This window comes from Heterocephalus glaber, unplaced genomic scaffold, assembly GCF_053883595.1.
Source record: "Heterocephalus glaber isolate CG9 unplaced genomic scaffold, H.glaber_assembly_v1.0 deba00001781, whole genome shotgun sequence".
Classification (NCBI taxonomy): Eukaryota; Metazoa; Chordata; class Mammalia; order Rodentia; family Bathyergidae; genus Heterocephalus; species Heterocephalus glaber.
This window is the reverse complement of record NW_028258467.1, coordinates 152,779-178,983: the sequence shown is the minus strand read 5'-3', so window position 1 is coordinate 178,983 and position 26,205 is coordinate 152,779. Positions and strand designations below refer to the sequence as shown.

At 38.4% G+C, this 26,205-nt stretch overlaps 1 protein-coding gene across 5 annotated transcripts in view; it reads left to right on the top strand.

The window, feature by feature from the left end:
• The window catches only part of LOC147820909 (phosphatidylinositol 4-kinase alpha-like), an 86,206-nt gene that overhangs the window by 20,708 nt on the left and 39,293 nt on the right, over positions 1-26,205 (top strand). For 3 of the 5 annotated variants that reach the window (XM_087202754.1, XM_087202753.1, XM_087202757.1), the window contains exons 2-4: positions 17,070-17,186; positions 20,492-20,585; positions 23,579-23,667. In XM_087202754.1, coding sequence (XP_087058880.1) covers positions 17,070-17,186; positions 20,492-20,585; positions 23,579-23,667 — 300 coding nt within the window. Of the gene's footprint in view, positions 1-15,228; positions 15,430-17,069; positions 17,187-20,491; positions 20,586-23,578; positions 23,668-26,205 lie in introns of those variants that run through there. The other 2 variants (XM_087202755.1, XM_087202756.1) reach the window with 2 other exon arrangements.

Sequence of the window (26,205 nt, the reverse complement as noted above, 5' to 3'; positions counted from 1 at the left end):
TGGATATCAGATGTGTCAAGATTATGATCGGTTTCAAACAGCTATTTGCCACTTAATTAATTTTTTTCCTGCTTGCTCTTCTTCTTTTATCCATTTCTTTTTAATTTCCAAGAGTTCTGCATCAAACTTGGCTTTCCAACATAAGAAATTCCCAATTGTAACAGGGATGCCGTAGAATAATTGCTTCTCTGCTTCTTCTGCTTCTTTTTCTTTTAGTTTCTTTTCTTCCTCTCTTCTCGTTTTTATCTGATCTACTATTTCATTTAATTTTTCTTGCACTGCTGTCACTAGAGTAAAGATCATGACCACACCAAGATTTTCCTCAGCCTGTAATGCTAATAATTTTTAAATGTTTATGACATCATTATCTTCTAGGTTTTCCTGGGAAAATATTTCATAAAGAGGAGCTTCATCTGGGTATTTTTCACTGTATGTAAACTTGAGGGTAGTCTGGACAGTTTCATCATTTTCTCCAGCCTCAGATGTCACAGTGATGGTGAAGCTAGGTGGATTTTCTGATAATACTGTGAAGGAGTCGGGGCAGATAGACTCCCGAGCCTCCAGTTCGTTTTGCTGCTCCTTGCTGTAGTCTGTCATCACGGCCCTTGCTGCTGCCCATGGAGCATGCCGACACTCAGGCAGCACTCCACAGCTGAGTCCCCTCAAAGAGACTTCAAAAGAAACAAGAAAAATGGGACCAACAGCTACTAGAGGATGCAAAGAAGACTAAGAGTAATTGGAATAAGTGAAAAATCAGAAGACAACACAAAATGGAATAAAAAAATCTATTCACAGAAATAATGGCAGAAAACTTCTCAGATATAAGGAGAGAAATAAGTGAGGCATATAGAGACAAGTGAGGCATATAGAACCCCAAAGAGCCACAACAAAATAGAACCTTTCCTTACCACATTACATTCAACATATCAGAAGTCCACCACAGGGATAAAATCTTGAAAGCTGTTAGAGAAAGGCAATGAATCACATATGAAGCTGAATCTATTAGAATTACAGCAGACGTCTCAAGACAAATGTTAAAGGCTTGGAATGAAGTGTTTCAGGCCCTAAAAGATAACAGTTTACAGAGCCGGGGATTTAGCTCAGTGGTTTCGCCACCTGCTGCACAAGCACAAGGACCGGAGTTCGATCCCTGGTACCAAAAAAAAAAAGATAACAGTTTACAATCCTGACTTGTGTATCTGCAAAATGTGCCTTCAAAATTGACAAGGAGCCAGGCATGATGGTGTATGGGTATGATCCCAGCACTCAGGAGGCTGAGGCAGGAGGATCAATGCAAGTTTGAGGGCAGCCTGGGTTACATAGTGAGTTCAAGACCAGCCTGAACTACATAGCAAGACCCTGTCTCAAAAAAAAAAATTGACAGAGAAATAAGTTATTTCCGTGATAAGGAGGACCTCAAGAAATTCATGACCACCAAAACAGCATTACAAAAAATTTTCAAGGATATCCTTGAAAGAGGCAGTGAAACCAATGATGCCAGAAAGTCAAAAAGAATGAGTACACCTCTTGGGATGAGCAGTTAAGCAAAAAGATAAAAAATAAGGGAATCAGCAATAGGAAAATAATGTAATGAGAAGAGTAAGTTAGTACCGTTAAGTACATTAGACTCTCTCCAAAATAGGCTACATACTAGCCCATAGAGCATGCTTAAGTAAATGTAAAAGAACCAAAATTATCCTATGCATATTATTATATCGTAGTACAATGAAACTAGAAATCAGTAGCGAAAGAAACCACAGACACTGTGCAAACATATGGAAATGAAACAGTACCCTCTTGCACAATCATCGTTTACAGATGAAATCAAAGAAATTTGACAGTTCCTACAATCAAATGATTATGCCAGTAAAACATACCGGAATCTATGGGACACAATGAAAGCAGTCTCAAGAGAGAAGACTGTAGCAGTGAATTACCACGTCAGAAAAACAGAGCAAACTCAAATAAGTAATCTAATGATATACTTTAAATGTCCTAGGAATGCAAGAATAATGCAAATCCAAAGCTGGTATGAGGAAGGAAATTACAAAGACCAGAGTAGAAATCAATTAAATTGAGACTAAGAAAAATACAAATAATGAAGAGTTGTTTCTTTGAAAAATTAAACAAAATAGATAAACCCTTAGGCAATCTTACCAAAATAAGGAAAGGAAAGACTCTAACTCATGCAATTAGAAATGAAAAGGTGAAATTACAATGGATTCTGCTTAAATCCGGATCATTGGTAACGACCTTGAGAAACCAGTATTCTAATAAAGTGGGGAATTCAGAAGAAATTTGTAGATTTCTGAATACATATGTACCACCAAAGTTAGACCAAGAAGATATAAAAATCCTGAATAATCCAATATTAGTCATTGAAATTGAAGAATAAAAAAACTACCAACCAATAAAATCCCAGGTCCCAACAGATTCACCGCTGAGTTCTACAAGAACTTTAGAGAAGATCTAATGCCAGTACTCCTCAAACTTTTTGATGAAATCAGAAGGGAACTCCCAAAATCATTTCTGGAAGCAAGCATTACCCTGATTCCAAAACCAGAAAAGGACTCAACCGAAAAAGAGGACTACATAGGGCCAGGGATTTAGCTCAGTGGTTTTGTTGCCTGCTGAGCAAATGCAAGAACCCGAGTTCGATCTCCGGTACAAAAAAAAAAAAAAAAAAGAACTACAGGCCAATCTCTTTAATGAACATAGATACAAAAATCCTCAATAAGATACTGGCAAACAGAATCAGCAAATCATCAAAAAGATCATATATCATCACCAAGTAGCATTCATTCTAGGGATGCTGGGATGGTTCAACATATGTAAATCATATGTAATATGATGTAAACAGAAACAAGTACAGAAGATCACATGATAATTTCAGTAGATGCAGAAAAGTATTTGAAAAACTCTTAACATCCATTCATGGTAAAAATTCTGAAGAAAATAAGTACAGAATGTCTTTATCTCAATCTGATAAAAGCTGTCTATGACAAACCAATGGCTAAACATCATACTAAAGGAAAAGCTGAGAGCTTTTCCTCTAAAATCAGGAGCAAGTCAAGGATATCCGCTGTCACTGCTCCTGTTCAGTATAGTTTTTGAAACATTAGCCAGAGGAATTAGTCAAGAGAGAGATAAAAGGGACAAGGATAGGAAAAGAAGTTAAATTATCATTATTTCCAGATGACATGATCCTCTACACAGAAGAACCCTAAAATTCCACTGAAAGACTCCTAGAATTAATAACCAAATTCAACAGTGTAGCCAGATACAAAGTCACCAATAATAAACTCAGCAAGAAAAAAATTAGAGAAAAAAGTACCTTTCATATTAGCATCAAGAAAAATGAAGTGCTTAGGAATTAACCTAAGGAAGTGAAAGACCTCTACAGTGAAAACTACAGTATTTTGAAAAGGAGATCAAAGAAGACATCAGAAAATGGAAAGATATCCCCTGTTCCTGATTAGTCAGAACCAACATAGTCAAAATGGCTATTCTTCCAAAACTGTTACATGGATTTAATGGACCCCAAATCAAAATACCAATAGCATTTCTTTTTGTTTTGTTTTGTTTTTGGTACCGGGGATCGAACTCCGGTCCTTGCGGTTGCGAGGCAGGGGGCGGAACCACTGAGCTAAATCCCCGGCCCCACCAATAGCATTTCTTACAGAACAGAGAAAGCAATCTTAAATTGTAAATGGTACCAAAAGAGACCTAGAATAGCAAAAATGGCAACAAAGGCAACAAGGGCAAGGCAGGGGCATCACAGTCCCAGAGAGCATGTTATATACTATAAAGCTACAGTAATAAAAACAGCATGGTATTGGGGGAAAAAAACCAGACTTATGGGTCAGTGGAATAGAGGATGCAGAAACAACTCCAGGCACATTCAGCTACTTTACCTTTGACTAAGGGGCCAAGTACTTTCGCTGGAAGTAAGATAGCCTCTTTAACAAATGATGCTTGGAAAACTGGCTATCTACATGCTGAAGGTTGAACCTAGATCCATATCTCTCACCATACATTAAATTAAAATCAAAATGGATCAAAGATCTAAGTATTAAAACAGAAACACTTAATCTGCTAGAAGACAAAATGGTAGGTAAAACTCTTGAAGATACCAATGTAGGCAAAGACTCTATGAACAGAACCCCAACTGCACAAGAAAAATACCAAGAATCAACAAATGGGATCACATCAAATTAAAAAGCTACTGCACAGTGAGGGAAGCACCATCAGAGTGAAGAGACAACTTGCAGAATGGGCAAAAAATTTTTGCCAGCTACTTCTCAGACAAAGGACTAATATCTAGAATATACAGAGAACTCAAAAAAAATTAACTCCCCCAAATTTAAAGACCCAGTCAAAAAATGGGCATCTGAAATGAATATATACTTCTCAGATGAAGAAGAACAAATGGCCAATAAATACAAGAAAATATGATGAGCAATGCTGGCCATTTGAGAAATACAAATTAGAACAACACTGAGATTCTATCTCACTCCAGAAAGAATGGCTGTCTTCAAGGAATCACAATAACAAATGTTGGAGAGGCTGTGGTGAAAAAGGAACCATTCTTCATTGTGGGAGTGTGAACTGGTACAACCATTGTGAAAATCAGTATGGGGATTTCTCAAAAAACTAAAAATGGAAATTCTGTTTGACCTATATATTCCCTTCTTGGGTATCTTCCCAAAACAGTCGAAGACATCATATTACAGAGATACCTGCATACTTACATTTATAGCCAGCACATTCATAACAGCTAAATCTTAGAAGCAGGTTTATTGTTTGTTTGGGTGTTTTTTTGGTACCAGGGATTGAACTCAGGATCTTGTGCTTGCCAGGCAGGCGCAGCACCACTGAACTACATCCTCAGCCCCAGAAGCAGGTTTATATGTCTGTCAACAGATGAATTGATAAAGAAAATTTGGTATTTATAAGTAGTTGAGTACTACGTTGCCATAAAGAAGGATAAATTTGAGTCATTTGTAGGAAAATGAATGCATCTTGAGACCATAATGTTCAGTGAAGGAAATCAAATATGTAAGCATAAATATCCCGTTTCTCTTATATGAGAAACCCAATTATATAAAGTGCAACATAAAAGACAGACAATAGGGAGAAGAAGAGGAGAGAAAAAGTTATTGTAATCCAGCATAACCAATGTATCTGGAAGTGTACCTTGATTTAGTATAATTGTTTTATGTTTCTTGGCCCATTAGTCTGGCTGTTAATCTGTGTTTATGAAAATTAAAGACATAAAAGAAATAAATCTGATGCTGAGGGAAAAAAACGGGGGTGGAAGGGAAGGGGAACAAAAAGAATTGAGGTGTGTTATGTACATGTACCAATTCCCCACAATGAATGTAATCATTATGTACTGCAAACATGTTCCATAAAAAAATAAAAAGAATAACCTTGTTTATTTCTGGAAATTTTTTGCGGGGGGGAGACAAGGTCTTACTATGTTGTAGTTCAGAATGGCCTTGAACTCACTGTGTAGTCCAGGCTGGCTTTGAACTTTCAGCGGTCCTCCTGCTTCAGTCTCCTAAGTATTGGGATTCCAAGCATGTGCCACCATACCTGGCTATTTCTGGAAGATTTTGAGCTTAGTGACCCTTAATAATGACCTAAAAACAGCCACTTGGTAGTTTATTATAAAATTCTGAAAAATCATTTATGCTGTTTTTTTATTTAAAAAAGATTATAGGGGCCAGGATTTAGCTCAGTGGTTTTGCTGCCTGCTGTGCAAGCACAAGGACCCTAGTTTGATCCCCGGTACTTAAAAAAATAAATAAATAAAAATAAAAAAGATTATAGCTGGGTGTGCTGGCATACATCTGTAATCTCAGCCCTTGGGAGGCTGAGGCAGAAGTATTAGTGAGATTTTGTGTGAAAAAGTCCAAAATAAGAGCAGAGAATGCTGGTACACACCTATAATCTCAGCACTTAGGAGGCTGAGGCAGGAGGATTGCCTCAAGTTCGAGGTTGGCCTGGGCTACATAGTGAATTCAAGACCACCCTGAACTATATAGTGAGACCCTATTTTAAATCTGCCCCTCCCCCAAATATTATAAAGCTTTATTCTGCATTAGGCCTTTGACTTCCTGGAGTCTGTTTCTTCATTTGATGAATAGTGTCTACCTAATGAGTTGTTTTGAGGATTAAATGAGTTAATACACACCAGCACCTGGCATGTGATACAGACTTAAAGAGAGTTGACTGTTTCTGTTTGGAGAATGGCACGCACCAGACCTAGTTCTTTCTTATCTGATGTGTGTGACAAGTTTGATAGGGCCCAGATTCAAATTTTCTGATATTTTTCTCATTAGAGCCCCAGTTTCTTGAGAGTATTTTGTTTTTGTTTTTTTTTTTGGTACCAGAGATCGAACTCGGGTCCTTGCGCGGTGAAACCACTGAGCTAAATCCCCGGCCCTCTTGAGAGTATTTTGCATCAAACCTGTGACCTTGTGTCAGACTTTCAATCATTTGGTTTCTGGCCTGTGTTATACAATAGGTGTTGTGTCATTTATATTAATTTTGGAACTTCTGCTAGATTGTAGAACTTGTAAGGGATTCACTTTGAGTATTCGTCTCTCTATCCTTCCATTCATTCAGTGATGAAGCAGGTATTTATTCAGTGCAGTTGAATGTCAGAACCTCATAGATGTAGTTTTCTCTCTCTTTTTTTTTTTTTTTTAGTACTGGGGATCGAACTCAGGACCTTGGGCTTGCAAGGCAGGCGGTGGCACCACTGATCTAAATCCGCAGCCCTTCTCTCTTTATCTGTGATATTCCATTTCTTGGTTTCAGTTACCCCTGGTCAAATGTCTACCAAAACTATTAAGTGGAAAGGTCCACAAATAAACAAGTTTTGAATTGTGCACCATTTTGATTTGCATGATGAAATCTCACATTGTTCTGTTCCATCCTGCCTGGGATGTGAATCATCTATTTGTCTCATGTGTGGACTGTATTATGCTACCTATCAGTTAATCACTTAGTAGCCATCTTGGTTATCAGATCAAATGTTGCAGTATCAAAGTGTTTATGTTCAGGTAATTGTTAATTTGGCCCCAAATCTCAAGAGTAGTGATGCTAGCAATTTGGATATGCCAAAAAGAAGCTGTACTTTGTTTAAATGAAAAGATGCAAATTCTTGGCTTAGTAAGAAAAGAAAAAAATTGTATGCTGTGATTACTAAGATCTACAATGGAAGCCGACCTATCCACGAAACCGTGAAGAAGGAAATGGAATTTGTTAGTTTTGCTCATGCCCCAAACTAAAAGTTATGGTCACAGTGTGTGATAAGTGCTTAGTTAATATGAGAAACACATTCATTTATAGGGTTTAGTACTGTCTGTTTCAGGCATCCACAGGTGATCTTGGAACATGGTCCTATGGGTAAGGGAAGACTACTATGCTTGTTACATGACAGGTATCAAAGCATAGTTAACCCTGCACTAGGAAGCTGAATTCTAGTGTTCCTATATCTCTTTTCTCTCCTCACCTCATCAAAGGTCTGTAATCTTGGTTTGTTCCATTAAGTAGTTTAACATTAAAGTTCTGAAATGTGTAGAGTTCACTGGATACATTGATGAGAAACACATAATCCTATTGGCAGTGAGCACAAGATAGGTATACAAGTAATTCCAAAATAAATAAGGAAGATAATTATCCCAAGAGAAGTGCAAAATTCTATATGGGCCATTGAGAGATATAATAGAGAGATCCCTTTAAGTTGTTAGGGTCTGAAAAAATGTTCAAGAAGCAAGAAACAATTGAGATGGATTTCGGAAGAATAGGTAAAATTTTTATAGGAGAGAGAATAGTTGAGGTGAAATGATGCAGATGGATGAAAACCATGGAAAAGGCCGGCAAGAAGTGAAATATATAGAGTCCTGAATGTACAGAAGTTGCCAGGCTGGGAGTTAGCGTTAAGATTTCTTTGGAGAGCCATTGAAGATATATGAAATAGAAGTGGTAATATTAGAGTATGAAGGGCCAAAAGTCAGAGAGAGAGTCAAGTTAAGAGCCTGTTGCCTCATTTGTACTTGACCTATCTAGGCTTGGTTACCTAATCTGTAAAAGTAGGATAGAAGAACACATGGCCTGCCCAAAACATTTGGTAGGTGAGCCTGTGTGACCTCTTCCAGCCCCATATTTATTCTTCTGCATACATTCAGAGATGTCAGTGATCCTTCGGGATCATTTCCCTGGATGAATTGGACTTGTATTTCTTTACAGAAATTATACCAAGAGAAGCTCTGTGCTACATTCTGGGTTTTTTGGGGGTGCTAAGGAATTATTTTATGCATTTGTCTTTTTATCTACACAGCTATAAAATATTTTCAAGGTAGTTTTATGAGATTCAGCTTTATGTATCTGAGTTTCTTGTGGCATTTGATAGCTCATTTGGTCTCCGCTGTGCCTGTAGTTGGAGCTGTAGGGAGTCTTAAGTTGGGGCTGAAATAGCTGCATCTCTTGTCCCATTGAAAAAAAAAGCTAGGCTGGGGATTTAGCTCAGTGGCATAGTGCCTGCCTGCCAGCCATGAGGTCCTGAGCTCGGTCCTCCGTACCAAAAAAATCCCCCAGCTTTTTATTTAGATTAAAGCTTTTATTTCAGTAGAATTTTTACTGATAATAAGATATTGAAATTAAAGAACTTATAGGCCCATTGCATACAGAAAATATTTGTTTATTTGACCCAGATCTTCTGTCAGTTTTGTGTTCATTGTTCTTAGATTATCTAAATTCTATTAAAATATTACATGCTTTTCTCTTATTTTCTGAGCTCTTAAGAGTATAAATGTTATTGCCCTTTAAAAATAGGATTGATGGGCCAGGGATTTAACTCAGTGGTTCCGATGCCTGCCTTGCAAGCGCAAAGTCCTGAGTTTGATCCCCAGTACCCCCCCCCAATAAATAAAAAAGTAGGATTGACATTAATGGCAAAGTTGTTTCTAATGTTTAAATTATTTTTTCTGATCTGAAGTTATCAATGTTCTTTATAGAAAATGTGGAAATCAGAAAAAAAGAAGAAAATAAATAGTGCTTGTAATCTGGTTACTCATTTTTCTTTCTTGATAGGCAATCCAAGCTTTGAGCTTTGTTTGATACTCTATGACTATTTGTACTAGTTCCATATTGCTGCTTTAACAAAGTAAGCCAAAATCCTAGTGGTTTAGAGCAACACACATTTATTGTTTTGCAGTTTCATAGAATAGAAACCTGATGCAGGTCTTGGGACTAACAGATGATGGCAGGGTTACTTATTTTTCTGGAGAGTATAAGGAAATCTTACTTCTAGGCCTTTCCATCTTCTGGAGGCAGACCTCTAGAACATTCCTTGGTTCATGTTCCCTTCATCTTCAAGAGGCAACTATGATGGGCTGACCTCATAGCTCATTACTCTGACCTCCCTTTCTGCCTTTTACTTTTAAAGGACCTTTGTGATTATATTGTGCCAGTAACATACTCCAGGATAGTTTCTTCATTTCATAGTGCTTAACTTAGTCACATCTACAGATTTGCTTTTGCCATGTAAAATGATGTATTCACCAGTTCAGGATTAGGAAGGACATCTTTGGGAGGGCCATTTCTCTGCTTACTATGCCGCTGTAGTTCATAATTCACTGATTTTTGTTTTGTTTTATTTTGTGTTTTTTGAGACAGGCTCTTACAATGTAGTTCAGATTGGCCTTGAACTCTTTTTTTTTTTTTTTTCATATTAAAGCTTTTAATTAAAAAAAAAAGTACTGGTAAAACAAGTGACATTTTAAAAGACCACACAGTGGGCCCTGGGATTTAGCTCAGTGGTTCTGCCGCCTGCCTCACAAGTGCAAGGTTCCAAGTTCGATCCCCAGTACCCAAAAAAAAAAAAAAAAAAAAAGGATCACACAGTAATTAAATCATACTTGAATTTCATTTTATTTGCTGTAGTAATTCTTATTCTTTGGAGTATTCTTTTTGATGCTCATTTTTTTGCAAATAAAAATTACAAAAATAAAGTTTTCCACTATAAAAAAAAATGTAGTAAGGGTCTCCTTGGGAGCTATAAACAATGAGTGTACTTTTTCAGTGACAACACAAACATGTAAATCTGTTGAAGCAGAAATCGTACCTGATTCTTTCATGTTCACGCATATGCTGATACAAACACAAGTGGTTTATCTTGAAGACTTAAGAGAATTTTTCCAGTTTTGACCTGTGAAAAACGAAAACTAAGACAAAACTCTGCCTCTAATGAAGAATTCTCCAGCTTTAAATACTAGTAACACAGTTGTGAAATGATTTGACCTAAAAAATTTGACTATAATTCAATTCACAGGTATGACAAATACTGGCTCCTCCTTTAAAAGGCATATGGGGGCTGGGGATTTAGCTCAGTGGTTCCGCCGCCTCCCTCACAAGCACAAGGTCCTGAGTTCAATCCCCAGTACCAAAAAAAAAAAAAGGGCATATGGCATGTATGTGTGTGTTATCTTGATTTTTTTTTAAACTTCTGAAATATTCATCATAAAAGATTTGATCTAAACAATAGAACTTAGTTCTGCCTTCCCAGGGATCCCCCACATTTTTATCACTCTGTTGCTAAAGCCTGGTTTTTTATATTGCTCAAGAGCTTCCATTATAAACAGGAAGGGAAAGTTGAAAATGAAAGAGAAATACGAAAAAAACCAAGAAAAATAGGTAAACATAAGAAAGGCTGTCTACATTCTAATAAAGAGAAGATAATGATGAGTGTTCCCATGAAATGCAACATATTTCTGAATTCAGTATATTTCTGAGTTTGGTCCTGACATCATGTTCACTTAGGTTTACCAAACATGTGCCATTTATCTTTTATATATAAATATCAGTTGATATTTAAACCTAAACCTAAATTTGAATGAATGCTGTCCTGCTTGCAAGGTATATCAGAATGATCATTCAGTTATTAGATCATTATTTTGTGATCAATCACTGTAAATTATAATATGGATAGTTTTATGTTATTTGGCTTGCTTATTTTGCTTATGAACACTACATTGAACTAACTCTTGTAGCCCAGGCTGGGCCTCAATCTCATGGCAGTCCTGAGTGCTGGGATTACAGGCATGTGCCACCATGCCCGACACTGATTCATTTTCTTCCTTTTTGGGGTGGGGGTGGGGGGTCAAACTTACGACCTTGAGCTTTCGAGGCAGGTGTGGTGCCACTGAGCTAAATCCCTAGCCCACTGATTCGTTTTCTATATCTCTGTTTATTCTGTTTGATGTCTTCCCTTCCCTTCATTCATTCATTCATTTTTTTGGTTTTTTGAGACACTATGTAGCCTAGGCTGGCCTCGAACTTGCAGTGATTCTCCTGTCTCATCCTCCTCGGTGCTGGGATTACAGGAGTGTGCCATCATCCCTGGCTTCCCTTTTACATTTTAAAACTGCAGGTTCAACCTTTACAGTAATTTCTTAATTGTCAGAGATTATTTCTATTTAAATATTTTTAATTGAGTGGATATGGAAGGGCTGAAGTCAGAGTAGCTCAGAGTACTGTCTGGGTATTTGAAGTAGAAGCTGAGGACCCTAGAGAGGGCATTCTAGAGGAGACAAGGGTCTGGGTCCTAAAAATTGTGCTGTCTTTAGAACTGTCTCTTGGTGGGGTGACTAGGTTTGGACATGGTGATGATGCTGAATTCTTACTCTGGGGTATTGTTAGAGCTCAGGTCTAAGTCCATTCTTAGTATTAGTTTCCAGATAAGAGCGAAATGATACCTAAAAAACAAAGGAATAAGCAAACAAAAACCCAACTCAACCCACCCCAAGCACCTGACCTTTGAGGGAAAAATCTATCCTTATACTTTATGTAAAAGAGGAGGCCCTGGAGTTAACCTTTGGTCTCTGGGGTAAGTGCCAAGAGAGGCTCCCCCTCTCCCCCCACCCCCTCTTCAATAGGAGAGAGCCAGTATTGGGAGGAGAACCTGCTGCACTGGTCTATGTGAAGTCTGGGCACAAACTATGAATAGATCCAAGGGTCTACAACCCGGGGGAGAGTAAACATATCTTTTATCTGTGTATTCATTCATGCATGTCCATAGTGTAGCAAATAAGAATCCAAAGATGTTAAGTGATGATTGATGTCTGTTGGAGGAACTAAGAGGACAGATAAATGTACTAGTGACTAGTCTTAATAGAGGAGTTGCTGATATTGATGTTATTGAAGCCCTTCAAATAGCTGAGGAAAGGCCAGGCATGGTGGCTCACACCCGTAATCCCAGCACTCTGGGAGACGGAGGCAAAAGGATTACAAATTTATAAAAATAAAAGGATTACAAATTTGAGCCTAGACTGGGCAGTTTAGCAATTTAGTGAGATCCTATCTCAACGTTAAAAAAGAAAATTGCTGAGGGTGTGTAGCTTAGTGTAAAGGACCTGGTTTTAATTCCCAGTAGTGGGTGAGGGGAGCTGAAGATAGCAGTTGTGTTTACCATTAACCCAGTTGTCTCCAGATTGTATGTATGTATGTATGTATGTATTTATTTATTTATTTGGTACGGGGGATTGAACTCGGGTCCTTGTGCTTGCGCAGCAGGCGGCAAAACCACTGAGCTAAATCCCCAGCCCTTTATGTCTTTATTTAAAGAAATAAATATTCCTTTACTCCTTGCATGGAATGTTTCTATGGTTCACTTCCTGTCCTGGCTGTTGGCTTTTGGATATTTTCTTTTTTTTTTTTTCCCTGGTACTGGGGATCAAACTCAGGACCTTGCGCTTGCCGGGCAGGTACAGTGCCACTGAGCTACATCCCCAGCCTAGCCTTTGGATATTTTCTGGTGTGACACAGAGGCAAGTAAAATCATCTTTCCTTCACTTCCTCATCCCACCCACCATCAGATCCTCCAGAACATCTTGAGCTGGTCTGTTTTGTCTCTGCTCATTCACATCACAACCATTTTTGCCTGGACTTCTTTAGGGTCCCCTGACTCATTTCTCTGTTGCTTTTATTTTTGTCCTTCAAGATCCATTCTCTGTACAGCAGCTGGAGGGATTTTCTAAACCTCAGTTCTAAACTCCAGAGTCACTAAGAGGAGTCACTTTGACCCCCCCACCATGCTATTAGAATACAATCTAGGTGCCAGTCTGGGCCCTGTGGAGCCCTATGGGGACTATCTTTGCCTGGACCTGAATTTCTCAACATCCCTGCTCTCTTTCCCAGTGGAAATGCTCTTTCCTAATATAGTACAGCTACTTCCATCTTTTGCAGTAATGGATACTTCCTTAGGCCTTCTGATCACCCCATCAGAAATAATCTTTGTGCTGGGTCTAGTGCGCATGCTAGTAATCCCAGCACTTAGGAGGGAGGCTGAGGCTGGAAGATTTCTGTGAGTTTGAGGCCAACCTGAACTACATAGTGAGACCCTGCCTAAAACAAAACAAAACAAAAATGTAGTCTTTCAGGTACTACTGTTGGGGAAATATAATTAAAAACAAAATCTCCCAACCCAGGAATACTGTCCATGAAGGTACTAAAGAAAGAAAACATAACTGAATAAGCATTAAACCAAAATATGATTATGACCACAGGCAGTCTGTTGAGAGATTGTAAGGACAGAAAGAAATCTTACCCTTTAGATAGCCAAGCAAGTATAACCTGTTATATACATTTTCAACATAAATAATAGTTACAAGATTGATGGTACCACATGTTGCACATAGTTCATCCCAGCATTACTGGTAATTAGGGTGACCATCTGTGTCAGTTATTTGGCTTTGTCTAGAAGAAAAACAAACTTCTCATACTTTTATGACAGGAGGTTGTTTTATGTCTTGAAGTGAGGTATCTATGGAAGTTTGGCTCTGCTCTCCCATGGAAATTGGGATGTTTGCATTTCAAAGAGATGCAAAGTCCTAGGACCCTGAGAAGAAAGACATTCCTAGGTCAAAGACTTGCCCAGTCTTCAAAAAGATTTAGATTCATTTCAAAGAAAAGAGGAAATAACATATGATTACAAATTTTCTGAAGTAAATGCTTAGAGAAAGAGGGAATGAAGGATATTCCCTTATTTTCAGCAGGAAGAATTGAACCTTTTATCTTTATTTTGTATTTGTCATTACACCCTCAAATCTCTGATTTGACCAGTTTATCTAGGATGACAGCCAGGGCTTTCTTTAAGATGTTCACTTTGCTCTGCATCCACGGTACCCAGGGCAGTGCCTCATGGCATTTGTATCTAGTAAATAGTGAATTGAATGAATTAGAAGACATACTGACTTGACTCTCATATTTCTTGACTGACTCTGAAGGACATCATTGAAGATCAATAGCTTGGAAAATGCTTCTGTATTGTTGAGTGAAGTACTAACTCCAGGTAGTGGCTATGCCTTTGTATCAGGCACATTATCTCCTCTAGTCCCATAGAGTTGCTGTGTAGACAGGGAAGCTGAGGTTCAGCTTGCCACCCAGCTGGCCTATGCCAGAGCCCAGATGGAAGTCTAACTCCAATATGGATTTCTTTACTAGCTAAAAATTGTCCCCCGCCAAGGAAAAACTCTACATACACAAACAAAAATAAAAGTTGTCAACATTAGATTTATTTATGTACAATAGAAAACCAAAGTATGGTCCTTACCCTACCCACAAAGAAATCTCTAGGGGTAGAGAAAAGCACTAAGAGCAAAGAAATCTAAACTTAAGTATAGCCTGACCATGATGGTACATACCCAGAGTCTCAGGAAGCCGAGGCAGGAAGACTGCTTGAACCCAGGAGTTTGACACCATCCTTGGCAACATAGCAAGACTCTTCTGAAAAATACAAAAATAATGTCTGGGGATGTAGCTTAATAGTGGAGTGCTTGTCTGGCTGAAGTGTGAAGCTCTGGGTTCAATCCCCAGTATTAGAATAAACAAATTTAGGTGGATGTGTGTTTGGCATGTGATGAGCTGTCTTTTTGTCTTTTTGTATAGCTACTCTTTGTCATATTTAATAACTATACTGTGGCACTTTTGGCACGTTTCTGAGTCTCCATGCTGCTCCTTACATTAGCTTCACCTCTCAGCTATGTGGGGTAGTGTCTTCTGTGTATTGGAGCAGGATATTGATAAAATAGTGCACTGGACAGGGCAAAGGACATGGACTTTATTAGGGCCCTGGGTTTTTTCTTGCTGTTTGATGTTGACTTTATTTGAATCTCATTGACTTAATCTGTTGTGATTCTGCCTTTTGGTTATTTACAGGGATTTAAAATTCTCTGGAGGGCCAAGGCTAAAACTCAGCAATAGAATACTTGCCTATCCTGTGAGGCCTTGGCTTTGATTCTCAAAAACAAAGAAACAAACAAAAATCTTTGTAAATTTTTAAATGAAGATATGAATAGTGATTCATTGGTGAGATCTTAGAAGTGGCTGAAGTCCCTGAAATTATCACTTTTGTGTTTGGTCTGTATCTCTCTTTGTATTTTATTTCTCCCTCTGATTGTGAAGGACATTCTCCTTATGGAGAAACACTGCATTTTTGTTCTTATCTATTACTTTATGCTCTCTTGTCTAAGTACTAATTATTAAAAGCATGGATTTCCCCCATATGTAGATACTATTATTTTAACTTACTGGATTTTTTCCTGATTACACAAGGAACATTTTCCTCTGAAGCATATTTTTGAAAATGTTTTTTAAAAATACTTTATGCTGCATGTGGTGGTGGATGCCTGTAATTCCAACTACTCAGGAGACTGAGGCAGGAGAATCTCTAGTTTGAGGCCAGCTTGGGCAACTTATTGACACTCTGTCTCAAAATGAAAAAAGGGTGGGTATGTACCTCATTGCTAGAGTACTTGCTCACATGCCCAAGGCCCTGCGATTGATTCCTAGCAGTGAAAATAAAATTACAGTGGTAATTTCCTAATGAATTTTCAGGACAGATATCAAGTAATACACTTGATACATTGTTAAAATATGTCACCATGAGCATATGAATATCCACAAATATCTCTTCATTGAATCTTTTATAGAAGAGTAGGGTCAAGGTCCTGGTGTTTCTTAATGCTTTTTATGGCAGATTCTCAGGATTGGTATCACCTGTGTTCATATTAAATCCAGATTTTCAATTCCTTTTACATAAGTATGTGCTATTGTTTTGTTTTGAAGATAGTCCTGATTTTTCCATATACCTAATAAATTGGTTTGCCTGCTTTGCCTTCTGTTAGTCACTATTGTGACGTAGCTAGTAAAAATAGGTATTGTTTATTGAGCCCTTGCTGTGTAAATACACGGTCACCCACTGTTTTACAAATACTTTTTTTTCAGTACTGGGAATCAAACCCATGACCTCATGTTATGCAACATACTTAAATTTTTAAAAAGATCCCTCAGGGAAATTATTATTACCTTATTACTGCAGATAGAGATGGGTAAACTACTTAGGGGGACCCTGGTCTATCCTGATATCAAAACACACTTTAGACATTGAGCCATATCTCTCTCTGTTGACATCATTTTAACTGTCAGCATATGTTCTCAGAATGTATGTATTTTGTGGTCATGTGTATAATTACTTTAGCAGCTGGAAATGCCCTTTTCATACCCCCCTCCCCCCATTCTGGGGTCAAACCCAGAGCTTCATGCATGCTAGGCAAGTGTTCTACCTCAGGGTTACACCGCAGGCCCCATTTTTATGATTTTTTTTTTTTTTTTTAAGAACCGAGAATTGAACTCAGGGTAATCTGCCACTGAGCTGTAGGAAGCACTTCCCTTTTTTTTTTTTTTTGGTCCCAGGGATTGAACTTGGGACCTTGTGCTTGCAAGGTAGGTGGTGGAACCACTAAGCTAAATCCCTGGCCCTTCATTTTTTATTTTTACTTTTTGAGACAGATCTCACTAACTTGCCCAGGGTGGCCTTGAAGTTGTAATCTTCCTGCCTCTGTCCTTGAGTAGCTTAGACTGTAGGTGTGTACCACTGTGCCTGGCTAGCATGATTTTTAATTGAAAAGTAATGTTTTATTGGTTATATGGACTCATTGGGCTTTTATGGGCCTGATTTATTCTGAATGTGGCTCACACACATGCATCTCATTTTCTAGGTCCAGAAGCTGCTTTGCATGTGTCCTGTAGATTTCCATGGGATCTTCCAACTAGATGAAAGACGAAGAGATGCAGTTATCGCATTGGGCATTTTTCTCATTGAATCTGATCTTCAAGTAAGGCTTTACTAAATTTAGTTTCTGCATTGTGAAGATGGTGGGAGAATTTTAATTTGTCCTTGCTTATATTTACCTAATGCAATACTAGAAGAATGCATCCCAACCTAATCAAAGTGTTTTAAGGCAGAGATCGAAGCAGGGTACATGAAAGATGGGAATGAGACATCTTAATGCTGCATACCTTCTTAGGGATTTTTTAAACTGTGAATATATTATATTGTAAAATTAAATAATAAAAAATCCTTGTTTTATTTTTACCAAAAATAAGATAAATTTCTTTAAGAAGTAATTGTGTGCCCTCCAGAATAAGCTTGGTTTTCAGTCCCCGGTAAAATGCTCATCAGACTTATGGATGCTATTGTTTTATACAAACTGAGATTTTGTAAAAAAATGACCATTATTTTGTTTTGTTTTTATATTTACCAGAATTAATTGAACCAAATGATTGATCATTGAGTTTTTGTCATCAGGCACCATTTTAAAATTTTCAAGTTTAATCATGTTATGTTAGGAAAATAAAGATGTTAGATATTCGAATACTTATGTAAAAAATTAGTTTGTATGTACTTGAAGGTTTATGCTAATGCACATTAATATTTTTGGCACAATACTTATATAGTTGAAAAAATAAGCATTTTAATGTGGTATTTTAATTAAGTAGGTTTTCTTACCTACATCACAAGAAAAATCAAAATTAGATGCATAAACTGCCTTTAGTGTTTCTTCTGAATATTTATTTATTTATTTAAATTTTTTTGGTACTGGGGATCAAACTCGGGACCTTGTACTTGCGAGGCACCACTGAGCTAAATCCCTGGCCCTCTTCTGAATATTCATAAATGTGAAAAGAAAGAAAATCATTTCTACTTTCCTATTTGCCAAATCCTATTTAAATATAAAAATGAATTATTAAGGGTAGAAAATAATTTTTTTTTGTTTGGTGCCGGGTATTGAACTCAGGACCTTGCACTTGTGATGCAGGTGCGGTGCCACTGAGTTAAACTCCTGGCCCATAATTTTTAAAAACCTTTATAAGAAATTCTTGTTGTTGACAGGTCTTATTGTATAGTTCAGGCTGGCCTTGAACTCTCTATGTAGGCCAGGTTGGCCTTGAATTCTCAGTGGTCTTCCTGCCTCAGCCTCCTGCATGCTCCACGGTGTGCACCACCATACCCAGCCCATTGTTGTATAAATATATTTTGCTTGAAAGTATCCTTGTTAAACATAGATTTATCTGTAAGTCCCAAAAATGTTGAACTCATATTAGACTTTTTAAGATATCAAGGAAAAGTTGAGTGCAAATTACCTTTGGTGTAATTCTGGTTCCTGGTAAGGATTGACAGGGTTCCAGATGGCACATGCCATTGTCTCTTGGACCATACATTTTCTTGTGCTTCCAAGGAGGCCCGTGGGCCTCATGAGTACCAGGAGAGGAACCCATCATGCTTTGTCAGTCCCCTGAGAATGCCCTAGGGACCCACTTTTCTTGGCTCTCCTGGTGTTTATATTCCTTCATCCAGGATGGGCTGTGCCTTGGCCTCTTTTGTGTCTTGTTCTTGGGCTGCCATGGCAGCAGCTATGGCCAGGGTAGTTGGAAGTTTTACTACCACATACTAGTAAGGCCATCATACTTTATATAGGGAAGAGCCACCTGTACTGCTTCCCCTGCAGTGTAGGTCCTTTGAAGGTTCCCCTTTCTCCACTGTGGTACTAAGAATTGAATCAAGGCCTTTGCATTGAGCTGTATCCCAAACTCTTTTTTCTTTTTTGGTACTGGGGATCGAACTTGGGTCCTTGCGCTTCCAAACTCTTTTTAATTTTTTTTTTTTGGAGACAAGGTCTAAGTTGTTAAATTGCCCAGGCTGGGTTCAAACTTGGAATCCTTCTGCCTCAGCATCCCAGCATACTAGGATTATAGGTGTGTATCACCATACCTGGCCCTGTGGAATTTTGTGTCTTTTCAGTGTACTAGGATCCTGGACAGCTAGCTACCTTTTATCTGGATCTTTTTTTTTTTTGGTTTTTCGAGGCAGGGTCTCCCTTTGTAGTTCAGGCTGGCCCTGAACTCACTATGTAGCCCAGGCTGGCCTCGAACTCTCGGCGATCCTCCTGCCTCAGCCTCCCAAGTGCATGCATCACCACACCCGGCTAGCTACCTTTTATCATTTAGAGGAAAAATTGTTTTTCCTAAAGAAAATTTTGTTTGTTTAGGTTATCTATTGTGGCATAAAAAACTTGCCCCAAACTTAATGGCTTAGTAACAATTTTTCTTTGGCTTATGAATCTGCTTACATGAGTCACTGTCTACTCCACTGGGTGTCATCTGGAGTGGCTTGAAAGCTAGGGGTGGAATCATCTGAAGGCTCATCCACACACATGTGTAGGGATTGATCTTAGGGCTTTTGGCCAGGGCAGTCCTGTGTACATGGCCTCTCCATGTGGCCTGGGTCTTATTACAACATTGTGTTTGGATTCTAGGGCTAGTCTCCTGAGAAAGAGCCAGGTATAAGTTGCATTGGTTTCTCTATTCTAGTCTTAGAAGTCAGAGTTACATTTATGCTGCTTTCTGTGTGTGTTAGAAATAAGTAACTAAGGCAGTCCATTGTCAGTGGGAAGTGAATTGGGTGGGAAGAACATCAAGGAACTTGTAGCCATGTTTTTAAAACCATCACATGGTGTTTAGTATATTGGAATATCAAATCTTCTTCTCTGGAGCATGCGTATCTAATCTTGAACTGGAACAATCAATTGGGAAATAACCAAAAAGCCAATGATGGAAGGGTATGAAGCTGTATGTTATTGGCTTGTTTGGAAATTAGAGGAAAATAATTTTTTTCATTGGGGTAATGTTGGCCATAAAGTTTAATGCTCAACTTGAGAAGAGCATGAGGAAACATGAAGCAAAAAAAAAAGTTTTTTTAAAGCATCTTATCCTTGAGGCCATGGATTAGTTTGGGGCTGTTTGAATTCCTTTCACTGAAGGCAGCTTTAAGTGTATCACATATTCCTTCTGGAGAGGTCCTCACTGAGGCTCAGCCCCTAGAGGAGACCCAAACAGGCTGGACACTCAGCTCCAGAGGGCAAATTGGAGCCCTTAGACCTTTGTGGTGCAGGCTGATGTGACAATCTCTGGATTCTGCTGTATGAAAATAGTAAGAGTGTGATGTCGTGTGAACTTACATACACATTATATCTTTTAGGTGTATAATATCTTTTAGGTGATTAGGATGTGGATATACTTTGCATTAAGTTTAATCTGTGTGAAAAAGCCAGTTACTTATTAAATATAATTTTTTTTTAAGCACAAAGATTGTGTGGTTCCATACCTTCTTCGACTTCTCAAAGGTCTTCCAAAAGTGTATTGGGTAGAAGAAAGCACAGCATGGAAAGTCAGAGGTAACTTTATATATTTCCCTGAATGCAAAGAAAAATATGTTCAGTGTCTTTAAGGATCAAGCGTTTATTTATACTAATACCTAGTTAGGATGCTTTTAGCTGCTCCCGCTCCTGGCTGTGGAACAACTAACTGCAGCGGGGTGGGCTGAACTTATTATTCACTGTTGTCTAGAGCCCATAGCAGAGGGAGGGAGAGAGGAAACTGGGCCAGCAGCTTTCTGCTCCACTCTTCTGAGAGTGAGCAAGAACTTCAGGACCTTTATAAACCTTTTCTTGTATGTCATTGGATGGAATTGGATCACCTGCCTATCCCCTAAACCAGTGATGGCAAACCTTTTAGAGCTTTCAGTGCAGTCGCACGTATGCCATAGGTTTACCACCACTGTCAGTCATATTGCCCTCAGATTTACAGACTCACTCCTGGAGGAATTCAGTTGTCCATATTCCATTGCTGCTGTACCAAAAGGGTGGGATGGATGTTGGGGTTTAACCATGATGTTAACTACAAGTAGTTTTATCATTTCGTTGCTGCTAAGTTTTAATTAAACTTTATACCTTTGGAACTGGAATAAATTCATGTGTGCTTTTTTTTTTTGGTACTGGGGATCGAACTTGGGAGGCAGCAGTGGAACCATGGAGCTAAATCCCCGGCCCTACTGCCCTCTTTTTCCCTTTTCCCTTCTTACCTTTTTTCTTTCTCTTTTGAAATGGTCACATAGGTCCTTTGTGTGTCAAGCATTGTATTGAACACTTATAACACTGAATTTTTTTGTTTGTTTGTTTGTTTTTGCGGAACTGGGGAACCCAGGATCTCATGCATATAGACAAGTGCTATACCCCTGAGCTACCATCTTCAGGTTCCCTCCACACACACACACTTTTTTTTTTTTTACTTTTTGAGACAGTCTTGGTATGTAGTTCAGGCTGGTGTTGAACTCACTGTGTAGTCTAGGCTGGCATCAGCCTTCTGAGTGCTGGGATTACAGGTATTCACCACCATACTAGCTCCCCAGTCCTTTTTTTTTTTTTTAAGTTTATTTTGAGAAAGGGTCTTACTGAGTTGCCCAGGCTAGCCTTATGCTTATAATCCTGCTTCAGCCTCTCAAGTAGCTGGGACTATACTGATGTTCTTATATACTGTACTTGTTTCCCAAGGCTCAGAAGATCTCCGTCATTTTAGGAGTCATGACCCATGAGGCAGAAGTTTCTTTGGAATTTACTTCTGTGGGGGCTTGATACAGCAGGAGTTAGTGTCTGCAAAGGAGACATTGGTCCTTTTCATTGGTAATTTGTTAGGTGGATTTGGTCTACAAAAGACAGGTTTTTCTTTTTTTTGGTACCGGGGATCAAACTCAGGACCTTGCGCTTTCAAGGCAGGCACGGTGCCATTGAGCTAAATCCCCGGCCCCAGGTTTTGCTTTTCTTGTACACATCCTGCTTGTACCTCTGTACCTTTTGACCAGTGGGTTTTCAGATCCCAAATTGTACATGTATCCTGCAATTTTAAGGATGGTGAATTAAATAGAATGTCATTACCTAAAAATCAGATGTCTATATCCATCACTGTGTTATGTAATTTGAGAATACCAGTGGAATATTGGTGGAATACCAGTGGGTTTTGATGCTGTTTTCTTTCTTTCTTTGCTTTGTTTTTTTTTTTCCCTTGAGATGGGCCTCACTGTGTTGCCCAGGCTAGTCTCGAAGTCCTGGGTCCAAGTGATCCTCTCTTCTGAGACTCCCAAATACCAATACCTGGAACTGCAGGTGTGTGTATCACTGTGCTTGGGTTGTCTTCTTTTTAAAATTTCAAAACAGTGACCACTTCTGTATACGTGGATTCATATTGGAATGAAAGTTTCAGTATTTTTTTTTTTTAAGTTTCAGTATTTTTTGTGACGTTGTCAGGGATATTAAAAATTTCCAGCCGAGGGTGGTGGTACATGCCTGTAATCCTAGGACTTGGGAGGCTGAGGCTGTAGGATCACAGTCAGTTTGAGGCTGCCTGGATTACAAGATTAGTTCAAGGCCAGCCTGAACTAACTACATGGCGAGACCCTGCCTCACAAAAACAAAAACAAAAACAAAACAGAACGATCCAAAAAAATTCAGAAATCACTATGTAAGAACATCAGTGTGCCTGGGCATGGTGGATGTCTGTGATTTCAGAACTTTAGGAGGCTGAGGCAAGAGGACGAAAGTTTAAGGGCAGTTCATGCAACTTAGAGACTTAGTGAGACTCTGTCTCAAAATAAAAAAAATAAAGGACTAGGGGTGTAACTCAGTACAAAGGCCCTGGGTTCAATCCCCAGTACCAAAAAAGAATAAAAGCAGAGGACTGCCTCTGGCTCTAAAGGCGCCTAAGAACCTCCCTGATAGGATGCTTAGCACTAGAAGAACTTAAAAACTTATGAGGATGGGGGTCGGGGTATAGCTCCCAAGCTTGGGGTGTAGAGCACTTACCTAGCATGCTTGAGGACCTGGCTTTTATCTTTTTTATATCCTTTTTTTGAATCTAGCACTACTAAAAAAAAATCCTGTGTAGAATAAAGCAGATCTTTGGAAACTCTTATTAGAGTTTTCCCTATTTGCCAAAACAAAGCATGAAAGAAAATAAATAATATTTTAATCAATTTAAAGTTATATTATGTATTTCACAGCTTTCCTAATTGTACCATCCTTACACTATCAAGATTAATTTATTTTTATTTAGATAGGGAGTAAAAAATGGAATCTGTCATGTTGAGAAGTTCTATAATCACAAACTATAAATTGGGTCAGGAAACATTTAAGTTTACTGCCAAAATGTTTTTCTAAAAGAAAGGTAGGAATGTTTCTCAGAAAACACGCTGGCCTCATACCTGTTCTATTGAGACTCAGTGAAGGCAGTCACTATAAATTGGTCCCTTTGCATGCTGTTGAGTTGAAAAATACTTAAATTGATGTGACCCTCTGTCTTGTTTCTGACGATCTGATTTGTGTCTTCACATCTTTAGGTGCACTCCCAGTGGCTGAGAGCTTTAGCTTCTGCCTAGTAACTTTGCTGTCTGATGTGGCTTATAGGGACCCTTCACTTAGAGATGAGGTAAGTATGTGGCAACTTGTACTTTGCTATTAGATGAAAAAAAAAAGTTCCAGAATGACAAAAAGAGGGAAAATTGAAGTGCGATTGGATTGTTTGTGATTTTGTTTCATACTATTAATAATAGTCTTAAATGTTTCATACTTGCTTATAGTATTTTTCAGCTTACAGTATTTTTTCAGGATCTCATGAGTCTTATTCAATATTCACCAAAGCCCTATGAGGTAGGTAGAAAAGGCCAAGGCAGCTCATTTGTCTTCCTGTGGGTTGGCATTCCGAGTTACTCATACAAGAGAATTTCTGTGTAGCTAAACTTTTACTTTAGAGTGCCCAGACTTTTAGTTTTGTTAATTTTGTTGGAAATGTTGTCAAGTATTTTGTGCTTCCCTCCTTTTTAAACGAAGACTATGACCATAGTTTAAACTTTTCCTTAATCAAATTTGTCATTTAGAGTCATTTTTATATGCTGCAATAGTTAGGTACTGCCAAGGAGTGCTTAGTTGCTTGCCCATTTGCCAAGTCTTCCAAGCTAGCATTGCTTTTTGAGTTCTTTCTAATTTAGATTCATTTATTTGTAGGTTGGCTAAAGACATAACTATGTTAGACTTAGTTGATTTTTATTAAAAGTCAAATGTGAAGGGCTTTGTAATGAATAAAGTGTATCAAGATAAAGATGCCAACAGTGAAGATTATGAAATGACTTTAATATATGAAATAAGAAAAAGTACAGGTTGAATATCCCTAATTTGAAAATCCAAAATCCAGAGGGCTCCAAAATCTGAAATGTTGACCTCTGACATGCTGCCACAGTGGGGAAATTCTATATCTGACCTCATTTGACAAGTTGCATTCAAAATGAAAACACATTTAAAATACTGTGTAAAATTATTACACATGATTTTCATGTTTAGACTTGGGTCCTGTCCTCAAGATACCTCATTATGCGCAAGCGCAAGGACCTGAGTTCGATCCCCGGTACCAAAAAAAAAAAAAAAAGATATCTCATTATGTATATGTAAATATTCCAAAATCTGAAAAAAATCCCAAGATCTAAAACACTTCCAGCCCCAGACATTTACTTAGCATTATTTAACATTAAGAAAATGTGCGAAATTTGGTTGCTTATGAGCAAGTCATGTCAGACCTACTTCAATCTTTTTGGCTGGCTTTTCCAAGACTAGTCGTTGAGAAAAATGAGGTAGTTGCAGTCTGTTTGATCTTAATGGAAACATTGGATAAATACCTTTCTTAACATCCTGAATCAATTATATAGTCTCAGGACCCACATGATTCATAGGGTTTTTGGAACTGCCTGAAGAACCATCCCAGAGGATGATCGGTTAGGTATCTGCTTGGTAGGAGCTTCTTTTTTTTTTTTTTCTTTTCTTTTTTTTTTTTTTTGGTACCGGGGATCAAACTTGGGTCCTTGTGCTTTCGAGGAAGGCGGTGGAACCACTGAGCTAAATCCCCGGCTCTGGTAGGAGCTCCTGATGGCTTGCCTTGAACTATGTGAGCAAAATGGGTCAGTGCTTCCATTGAAGATCTATAAAACAAGTTGATCTCATTTAAGACATAAAGCTGGGAATTGAAGACCAGTTGAATGAGCTAAAGCTAATAGCAGAACTTTTTTTTTTGTGATACTGGAGATTGAACATAGGGCCTCACATATGCTAGGCAAGTGCTCTAGCACTGGGTTACATCCCCAGCCATTAATTAATTAATTAATTAATTTTGGGGCACTGGAGTTGGAACCCAGGGTCTTTGCACTAAGCAGCATGCCCAGCTTTTCTAAAAATTTTTTTATTTTGTGACAGGATCTTGTTGAGTCAATTAATTGCCCAGGCTGGGATTGAATTTATGAACCTCCTTTGGCCACCCAGAATTCTGAGATTGTAGGTTTGTGCCACCATGGCTGGCTTATTTTTTATTTTGAGACAGAGTCTTGCTAAATTGCCCAAGCTGGCTTTGAACTTGTGATCCTCTTACCTCACCCTGCAAAGTTGCTGGGATTACTACAGTACTGTAAACTTTTATAGGATAAATGCAAAGCTAAATGCTATCAGCTGCAGCTAGGCATAGTGGTGTGTGTTTGTAATCACAGCTACTCAGGAAGCTGAGGCAGGAATGAAAGTTCAAGACCAGCCTGTCTCACAGAAAAAGAAAAACCAAAAAGTGCTGGTATGTACTCAGTGAGTGCTTACCTAGCGTTCAGGCCCCTGGATGCAGTCTCTAGTACTGCCACAAAAATCCAGAGCAAAACCACGAAAATCAAGACAAAACAAAACAAAACAAAAAACAAAAAACCAATCCAAAAACCCAGCTGCATAAACAGAGGTTTCATAATTTAAGAGTAGCATATATGAAAAGGATTTTTTAAAAATAAACTTTGTTTTATCCCATTTCCTCCCTCAAATCCCCTCCCCTCCTTATATACAGAAGCTTTGCTTCCATTTTTTCCTTCTATTTTCTCTTTTTTCTTGTCCCTTCCTTCCTATGAAAAGGATTTAAAAGTTTATTTACTCTATGCTCTTTGAGCTAATA